The following is a 10036-nucleotide window of genomic DNA, read 5'->3' as shown; positions in this document are numbered from 1 at the left end:
TATGTCATATGTTGAAATACCCATGTAGGTGATATTGGATTTGTAGAACCCATCCAAATTTGTTACACGATGTTTGATCGGTATGTGATCTTAGTTATATTTGATAAAAGAATCGTTGAATTAAGGTAAAATGAGTTATCCTCCTTAATAAGTAGGTCACGGTAAATAGTAAGAATTATCTTGTTCGGATATTTATTCCTCTCATTTACTCACTCCATGTTACCATGTGTGCGGCTTTTTAAAAACTTGAATGTGGTGAAAGTTTGGCCATTATTTTTGTATACTAATATACTGCTAAAGATAAATTATTTTATTCTAGGCATATTTGTTAACATGTTTATACATCAATAGTCAAAGTTAGAGAAGTAGGACTCAAAGTTTTCCACACACTAAACTAATATTTCACTCAATGGTTTGACACACTTGGTAACATGTAACTTTTTGTAGGCAAAATGACGAAATGGTTTGGATATCATAGTTCAAGACTCTTAATCTCTTGTCAATTGGTGGCTCCATGGAGAAAGCGCGCGAGTGTGTTCAACTGGCGGTTGGTACATGTTTGTCATCATATGTCCTATTTTACAACGTAAAATGCTATATGCAGCATCAAACCTATCATCCAACACAAGCTGGCTTGTGGAGTTGTGGTAAAAAAAAATGAAAAGTGTCTTTGTCTCTTGAGCACCAGTGTTCCTGTTGTTTAAAAATAAATAAAAAATCATACATATTTGTTTCAAAAAAATCTAAAAATAAATTTGGACATAGTAAATGACGCAGCCTATAAGTGTGTAAAATTTTAATATGAAATTCTTTATATTGTAGGCTACACAAAAAAGACAAAATCTGTTGAAATTTGGAGATTTGAAATATGCATACCCATATCCAATCGTTTGTCATTTCTGTGTAGCCCAAAATATTTTGTATTTGAAATTGAAAATTTTCACGTTTATGGGATAATTCATTGGCTACACCATGATTTTTTTTTCTATTTTTGAAATAAATAAGTGTGATTTTTTCTTTTTTTAAAACAGCAGGAGTAGGAGCTAAAATCTCTGTCCAAGCTTATAGTTCTTCCTTGTTTCATACTCCACCATGTTAGACATATGTTTTGTATCACGTTGTACGGTATGGAGTAGTACTACATCCTTATATACGCTCTATGTATTGTCACGGTAGAGGCTCTTTCTACCCTATATAAACACGGAACACGAGCCAGGGAGAGGCATCGTTTGAGCCACATTAACATGATTAAGGGGGGCTGTTAGACATATGGTTTGTATCACGTTGTACGGTATGGAGTAGTACTTCACCCGTATATACGCTCTATGTATTGCCACGGTAGAGGCTCTTTCTACCCCTATATAAACACGGAACAGCCAGGGAGAGGCATCGTTTCAGCCACATTAACACACCAGACAGCATGGAGTTGTATTGCCAGTGGGTAGCAGTGCAGGGGTTTAATTGTATACAGTATTTCATTTTCTCATCAGCTCGCAATGATGCCGAAATAACACGGACGCGCGCGACAAGAAGGCTGCAAGTCGGCTAGAACCCGCTGCGACGTGCAGCGAGGAAACTGGGCCTCTCCATCATGAGTAGTAAAAGCTTGCTCCGTTGCTCGTCAAAGCAGGACCACGCCGTCCAACCCCTCTTTCCCGCTGCGTCCACTGTCTCCTCCCAGCCTACCGAGGCTAGCCTGCCGCAGGCTACAGCGCCGCTGAAAAGGCCCTTTCCGTGCTGCCTCAACATCGCCGGCCGGTAGCAGAGCCGTTGTGATCGGGGTGGCGTTGCTTCTCCTCTCATTCTCTCTATATAAACGGGTCCAGTCCAGCCATTGGAGGTCTCATTCCATTCTCTGTTTAGCTACTCTCCACTAGCTTTACTCACCCAACACTGACCCCAGCGGCCCAGCCATAGAAGGTTGGGTCTCTTCTTCTCCAGCCAGCTCGTTCTGTCTCTGCTTTCCTCTGTTTGTGTAAGCCAGATGGAGGTGAGTGTGTGCTTGTTTGTGAACCATGCATCATCCATCCATGATCCATGATACATACAAGAATCGGAGTGTGGTTTAACTCACCCAGCTTTTACTCGTGGTTTTGATTTCGCAGAGGGCGAGGAGGCCGCAGGTGCCGGCGTTCGGGGAGTGGAACTACTGCTACCACCACTACGGCGAGCCGCCCGCCGCCGAGTGCTACTGCGCCCCGGTGCCGGAGCCAGAGCAGGAGGCCTGCAGCGACGTGTGGTTCAGGTACTCGCCGCCTCCGCGCAAGCCCACGCCCAAGAAGACGAGGAGGCCGGATGGCGACGTAGCTCATCGGGAGAAGGGAGGCGGCCGGCGCGCGAGGGCGTCGGAGGCTGGCGGCATGGCGCGCGCCACCGCGATCAAGACCAGAGGCGCCTCCGGCTCCAGGGTGGTGCGGCCGGTCGACGAGGACCTGTACCAGGTGCCGCCGCCGGAGCTCGTCAGCTCCCACCGGCCGAGACGGAAGAGGAGGAGCCTGCTGATGGGATGCTTGGGCCTCAACTCCTGCGTCGTCTGAAGACTGCTCGAACGGTCGTTCGATTCGAATGCTGGTTCTTTCGGCCCGTGTGTGTGTTTTGTTTTGTGATCTCTCGGGTTAGCTAAATGATCACTTGTAATGATTTCGATCGAGCTGCTTGTTTATTCCGTAGTAAGTTGTATCCGCGGATCAGCTGATATCCACTCCTCGGGTGTAAACTGGTGCAATGAGTTAAGACTTCAGAGTAAGACTGACATGCTTTTAGGATGTTCGTGGCAAGCAAATTATTATGGGCTTATTGTTTACAAAACGTAACATTAGAACGTTCAAAGGTCTCATGCATAAGGCTGGTCATAGTGCTAGTATCTTAGGTAGTATCATGCATCTTAGGCCCACAAAAATGCTGATGTGGCATCTAATTAATGAGGAGAGACAAGATTAGAGTAATATACTCCCTCCAATACAGTTTAAAGGGCGCAGCTCACCTCGCTCTGGGCCCAAGGTGCGGTGTGATTGGCAGGAATTGCGCCTAATGAATCGCTAAAATGACGCTTTGTAACCTCCCCGTTGGCATGCATCCGCGAGTCCGAAATTTTAGCGAGTTTCTTCTTCCTCCCGCACTTTCCTTTCTCCATGAAAAAATCCCGCCGATCTGCGCGCTGCACTTTCCTTTCTCCATGAAAAACTCCCGCCGATCTGCGCGCTGCACTTTCCTTTCTCCCCCGCTCGGTTTCCATGAAATTTTTCGAACGAAAATTTCGGACACGAACAGACGGCGATGTTCCCGCCGGAGATCCCTCTGTATAAGTATCTGCGGCGATGGAGGGACACGAACAGACGGCGGCATCTTCTCTCCTCTCTCGTCTCTCCAATGGCGCCGCCGCAGCAAGATGCAGAAGATCGCCGGCCTCCTCCTCTTGGCCTCCGTGGGCTTTCTAGGGTAGCTTTCCAGGGCGAGAGCACCGCCGCCCGGAGGTCTACCTCCTCTTCGTCTCACCGGACGTGCGGGTGCTCCTTCCTTCTCCATCGGCACGGCTGGTTTCGAGCGTCTTCATCGTCCGACAACTTTGCCACGACGGCGCGTCGGCCTCGCACACCCATCTCGCGCTCCAGCACCTAACGAGGCCGGTTCTTCGAACTGGAGTGCCTCCGTCGGCGAGGCCGGTACAGGCAGTTCTACGTACGTGGGGTTTAACCTCAGCAATGGCAGCGGCGGGATCTCGTTTGGCGTTGGCGGTGGCGGCGGGATCTCGTTTGGCAGCGGCGGCAGCAGCGATTCCATGCGCTTCACGTTCAATACCGGCGCCGGCAGCCAAGGTAAAACCTAAACCCTCTATTCTCCTATATCATGCAATTTTTTCTGTCACTTTGAATCAAGATTGTGACGTAGATCATCATGTTTTTGGTCCTGTTTCGGTTGATCATGTACTGCTGTTGTACTCCTACTTGTAGATCATGTAGATCTTGTCAAGTTTTTGTTACTCTTTCTGATCTGATCAAAGAGATAGTGTAGATCATGTACTGTTAATCTCTGCCGTGGCACATAGATCATATAGTGCAAATCTCTGCCGCGGCACAGTTTTTGTTGCTTTTCTCAGCCTTGGCACGAAATTCCTGTATTTCTCTGCCGTGGCACACAGCCATGCAGTGCAAAATCTCTGCCGCGGCACAGTTTTTGTTGGTTTTCTCTGACGCGGCACAGTTTTTGTTGGTTTTCTCTGCCGCGGCAGAGGATATGAGCTGCAGCCAAGTTTGGAGTGAAAAATGTTTCTGCAGCCAATTTTTGATTTTTCATGCTTCTGTTCTTTGCATCATAATGTAGTAATATTTGTTGTCTTTGATTCCAAGGAATTGGGAGCGGTCTTGGTGGACACAATGTGCAGAACATGATGAACAGAGAGAACACAACAGGTTCGGCATTGTGAACATAAACAGTAATTTGCATGCACATTATCAACTAAAATCTCATGGTTAATATGCTTCCTTTTCTGTTACTACAAGGTATTGGTGGAAATGAGGGTACCATTGGCTACCGAGGGGCTGGTTACAACCCAAATTTTTCCCATGCCGACGAATACCCTCCTAGTCAAGAGGCTGTTCAAACCCAAAAACAGCCTATTGATTTGAGTAAGTACTGTTAGGCATATTTGTTGTCTTTCAGTAACATTCCATATTATTTGTTTGTCTAATTATTTTTCCAATGCATGCAGATGTTTTGTCGAACAAGGAGACAAGAAGACAGTACCGTACCGATGACAAGCGTCACATATATGCTGAGATCATTGCTCGTAATGGTACGGGCAGTAGGTTAAAGCATGGAGTTTCTAAAGCTGTTGCACTAGCTTGTGATTGTCCTAGGAGGATAGTGCAAAGGGTATGGCAGGAGGCTAAAAATCATGGCGGCATTACTGGGGTCAGAAACAATCGGAAGCTCAAATCAGGAAGGAAGAAGATCAATTTCGACTTGGATGCATTGGAGGCCATCCCGCCTGGAGAGAGAACAACATTAGAACAAGTTGCTGGACATATGAACGTGTCAACTGCCACTGTTTGGCGGAGGTGAGTGTTATACATTGATATATGTCAATTTTCTACATGTCAAATGTGTATGTCATTGATATGATGGTTTGCGGACTGTTTTGTGCACTGTTTCTAACTGAATATTTGTAATGCATCATATAAGACCATAAGATCATATTAGACCATATTCATACTGACTTGCTCTTACATAATATCATATGGCAACACTCCCTCCATCACTTTCTTACATAAGATCATGCACTGTTATAAACTTGAAGCATGTAAATCCATTACATCTCACTTTATTTGCATCATCCGGCGCATCTAAACTTGACTGTCCGGCACAGTCTGCGCTTTCTTTTCCTCCTCGAGATAGAGGGATGGGTTGCGACGGCACCTTATGCATATCCCTTCTTTGGTTATCGCCGCTGTAATCGCACAATCCATGCACCAATAATTGTCACAGAGGCAAGGATTTCCACACGATGTGCAAGAACACAAATCTTTTGGTACCGGGAGCCTACATCCCGGGCAAAGGAAAATGGAAGCATCGCCACGGACGCCACACTTGAGGCACACAGCCGGGAAAATGCAGACCTCGCAAGTAGAGGTCAGGTTGGAGTACTTGTGGCGTACCACCTCTTGCTCTTGCACCGGCCCTCCGACCCCCTTCACGACATGAACGTCTTCCACCTCCTCCACGGCAGAATGCTCAAGTGCGCCTAGCACCTCCTCCATGGCCGGACCTTCCACCACGCCTTGGAACCCCTCCATGGCAGCAACTTCCAGCACGCCAAGGGAGCCGAACGAGAGAGAGAGGGAGAAACTGGAATGGATGAACTGAAAGGGAGCCTTGCAGATAGTCCATGGCAGTGGTTTTATACCCTTCTTTACCATGTGAATGTGTACAGAATTTGAAAGGGAGCCGAAGGAGGGAGGCCATGCGGAGCAAACAGTTTCACACTTGCATGCAATCATCTGAACCCACTTGCACTTGTATTCACACTTGCATGCAGGGAGTCCATGCGGTTGAAGAAGAGAAACGGAAGAGTACTAATGCGCCCAATTAATTCTCCACTTAAAGGAGCTGCGCCCTATTTGGCTGGGTTTGTGAAAAAATCTGGTTTTCAAGCTGCGCCCTTTAAACTGTATTGGAGGGAGTAGGTGGATACTGTATCATAGCGCATATTACGAGAAAAGCTAGTGCTAAATAGATCTTGTACACACATTTTGTATTGGGATTCTACAAAACAATAAATTTGGAAGATTATGATACTACTCTATAATACCACCCACTATAGTGATAGTATCATAGACAAGTATCATATGCATGATACTACAATATGATACCATGCACTATGACCAGCCTAAGGCCGAGGGGCCCGTTGGATTGAAGGATTTTTAAAGAAATGTTGGGTTCTTACACCTCAATCTTATAGGAATTTCAAGATCAACTTTAATCTCCTTTTACACTCGTGTGCTTAGGAATTGGGAATTTAGGATGGAGACACTTAATTAGTTCTGTCTTCTCCTTGTGTGTGTTTTGTTTTGTGATCTCTCGGGCTAGTTAAATGATCACTTGTAATGATTTCGATCGAGCTGTTCATCAGCTGATCTGGCCCTCGTGTGTAAGCTGGTGCAATGATCGAGTAACGAGTAAGACTCTGATGACATGCTTTTAGGATGTTCGTGGCAAGCTAGGTATGTTCGTGACCTGGAGGGCAGTGGCGGAGCGTTGCGCAAAACAAAGGGGGGGCCAATTGCTTGTAAAGCTAAAAAATATTGCACGCAATTCTTGAAAAAGTGTAACCAAATAAACAGAAAAATAGCCATATAAAGATATACTGATGCTATATATAATATGTTCACATAAACACATAATACCATATTGGAGCAGTGATTCAGATTTAATACTCCAAAGCAAAATATGATCTACCAAAATACAAGCAAACTAATCTAGATATGGGAGTTGGATACTAACTACAGAGTTGCTCTCCTGTTCTTGCGAGCCTTGAAGTCCGCCATGATATCTTCATAGCTATATTGTGCAGCAATTTCTCGTTCTACTTGTACCAGCAAACTATTTGCAAGATAATTATCTTCCATCTTGTTGCGCAATCTCTTGTCTTGATAATTTTCAAGCTAGAGAATGCACGCTCAGCACTAGCGGTCGAAACCGGAAGAGTAATAAGCAAGCGAATCAATCTATCAAGAAAATTATAGATCATGTGACGTCCTGTGACAACAAGGCAGCGACAAAGTGAGGTCAATGTTGAAATCTTCTTCAAGTCTTCACTGTTGGAAGCATCATGAGCAAAATGATTCGACTGGTGCTCTAATCCAATCATATCTTGTTGTGTAAAATCCGCTGGATAGTATTTTCCAACCATTTTGCATATGTCTTTGGCATTAAAGGATGCAAATCCATGTTTCGGAATCAGAGTTCCGCTTATGGACAAAAGACCCATCACCTTCTCATTGAACTTCAGGTTTAATTCAGTCAGCTGGCTATCCAATGTTGCTCGAAATATTTCCACTCGGAAATAACGCTCCTTAGTGAAATGGTCAGGCTGGCGACGAGCGCGACCACCACGTAGGATGTATGTTTCATTCATGTCCGGAACATCAATGCCATGATCTGCACAAAACTCAACAACCTGGAGATAAAAATATTCCCAACCATTATCTGACCACATTTGTTCTAGAAGAGCTTTAGTGGAAGACACGAGACGAATTGCATTTACTATATCCTGTGATTTCTTTTGTAAAGCTTTTCCGAGCGCTTCACTGATTCCCAATATTTCTCTCATCATACATAGGACAAATGCAAACTCATAAGAGGTCAAGTAGTTGAAAGCAGTATCTCCATCGGCACGGTTTGACCCAGCTGTTGCATCAGAGCCAATAGTTTGCAGAACTGAACTAACCACTTTAAACATATCCATGAGACTAGAAACTGAAGCTAAGTGAGATCCCCATCTTGTGTCTCCAGGCCGCTTTAGTGCCCTGATCTGATTTGCCCCTTTACCAGTGTCAATTTGGTCAATATCCAACAAGTGTGCCAACTCAAGAATCTGGGCATCATGCAACTCATCATGTCGTTTGGAAGAGGAGTCGACTGTGTTAATGATAAATAGAAGTTTCTGAAAGAATTGGCTAACAGGAACAACATCCTTAGATGCAGCAACAAGTGCAAGCTGCAAACGATGAGCGTAACAATGGACATAATATGCATATGGACAATCTTTGAGGAAAAGTGCTTGCAATCCATTAAACTCCCCCTTCATGTTGCTTGCTCCGTCGTACCCCTGCCCGCGGAGATTTTGGACATCAAAGGAATGCTTCGATAATTCAGCACATAACGCTCCTTTTAGTGTTAATGATTTGGTGTTCCTTACATGTAACAGCTGAAAGAAGCGCTCTTGTAAAACTCCATCTTTATCAACGAATCTGAAAACAATTGCCATTTGCTCTCTTTTTGCCACATCACATGTTTCGTCCACTAGAATAGAGAACTTTGCATCTCCAATTTCACGACGGATATGAGCTCTAACCTTCATTGCATAGATACTCAAGATGTCTTGTTGAATCTCGTGAGATATGTAGCTGGAACAACGTGGAGCATTCTCCAAAATGACAGCTGCAATATCAGGATTGAATTCTCCAAGAAGCTTCAACATTTCAATGTAATTCCCTCTGTTTCTTGACCCAACTGTTTCATCATGGCCTCTAAAAGAACAAGATTGAACTGTTAGCCACTTGACGGTTGCAACTGATGTTCTCAGCCTTAATCGATCTCTTTCTTTATCCTTGTTGCTTTGCACCTCTATAATGGTTGCTATGTGATTTGACTGATTCAATATAGCTTGGCAGTCTCTCACTGCGTTGTTGTGCTGTGAGCAAGGTCCGGATCCAACATGAGCTAAAAAGGCACACTTCTTTCCATCATTCACTCTCTTCCAGCCATCAAAACCTAGCACAGTGAAGACATGAAAACCACTTCTTTTTTTGATGTTTTTGCTGCAGAGAAAGCAAAAGAAGTAGTACGCACGTCCGCTACTCTCGGAATACTCCAACCATGATGGAAATAGATGGAACCAACTGAACTGAAAATCGTCTTTGATGTCCTTGTGGTCCAGAAGGCTTGTACTTCTTTAGTTTGGGCTGCATAGGACCTAGCTGCATATAAGCTCTTCGTACTTCATCTCTCACATGTTCTGGATATTGCCAAATTTGTGGGCGTAAGGCGGGATCTCGCTCCAATAACTCAATGCCTTCAAATATGACCGGTTTTGCTCTCTGTTGTTCTTCATTTTGTGTAGGTTGTTCAACTACAACCAATGCCAATTGGTCATGTTCAGGTCCAGAAGAACCATCAGAAGTTGCATCATTTCGTTTTCTTTTGTAATATTTATCCATGGCTTTGTCTTGGAATACTTGAAGGAGCTACGTAATGGTGTTACACAGAAAATAATAGATCAATTGTAAGAAAAGCAACACATCTAAATTAATGTCTTATGTGCTGCTAAAAAAACCTATGATGATTCTCTAGTTTCAGATCAGCAAGGGGATTAAACACTCCATGACATATATAATTCATTGCATACCTTGGTCGATTACTCGATTTGATTCTGCACTAGCAAAGTAGCAATGAGTGATGACCACACCGGGCGGACGGCGCCATGGGCTCGCTCTAAGGGCATCTCCAACCGGGCGACCCATCCCGCGCCCGCGCGTCCGGATGGGTCGAAACGGACAAAACCGCGGCCCAGCGCGCGGACCCATCCCTAAAACGGATGGCCGCGGCGTCCGGGACGACCCAAACCCGGCCCAAATCTTGGACGAGTTTGCGTGGCCGCGGACGTGAAAGGCTGGTCGCTCGCGTCCTCCCTTGTCCGCCCCTGGCCCGCCTGTCTGCCTCCCAAAACAGAAAACACTCCACTGTACTCCCAAAACCTAGAGATGGCCGACGACGCGACTGCCGCCGCCACCGCCACCGCCACCATCGGAGAGGAGGC

General features: G+C 45.3%; 2 protein-coding genes across 2 annotated transcripts; one reads left to right on the top strand and one right to left on the bottom strand.

Moving 5' to 3' along the window:
- The first annotated feature begins 1984 nt into the window (after positions 1 to 1984).
- Positions 1985 to 2537, top strand: LOC124708791. Its single transcript, XM_047240457.1, has 2 exons — positions 1985 to 1990; positions 2106 to 2537. Exons 1-2 carry the CDS (start codon positions 1985 to 1987, stop codon positions 2535 to 2537), a joined length of 438 nt encoding a protein of 145 aa, XP_047096413.1.
- A 4376-nt stretch (positions 2538 to 6913) lies between these two features.
- On the bottom strand, positions 6914 to 9689 carry LOC124674264 (zinc finger MYM-type protein 1-like). Its single transcript, XM_047210305.1, has 2 exons — positions 9626 to 9689; positions 6914 to 9464 (listed from the first exon to the last, which is right to left on the bottom strand). Exon 2 carries the CDS (start codon positions 8696 to 8698, stop codon positions 7082 to 7084), a length of 1617 nt encoding a protein of 538 aa, XP_047066261.1. The 5' UTR covers positions 8699 to 9464; positions 9626 to 9689; the 3' UTR covers positions 6914 to 7081.
- Positions 9690 to 10036: the final 347 nt, after the last annotated feature.

The sequence above is a fragment of the Lolium rigidum genome, chromosome 1 (genome assembly GCF_022539505.1).
Source record: "Lolium rigidum isolate FL_2022 chromosome 1, APGP_CSIRO_Lrig_0.1, whole genome shotgun sequence".
NCBI classification, from domain to species: domain Eukaryota; kingdom Viridiplantae; phylum Streptophyta; class Magnoliopsida; order Poales; family Poaceae; genus Lolium; species Lolium rigidum.
Note: the sequence above shows the minus strand (reverse complement) of the source record. Positions and strands in the feature narration are given on the sequence as shown.

What these genes read in the sequence shown, in the direction of transcription:
- LOC124674264 (XM_047210305.1), bottom strand. Translation starts at nt 8,698, where the DNA reads ATGTTGAAGCTTCTTGGAGAATTCAATCCTGATATTGCAGCTGTCATT.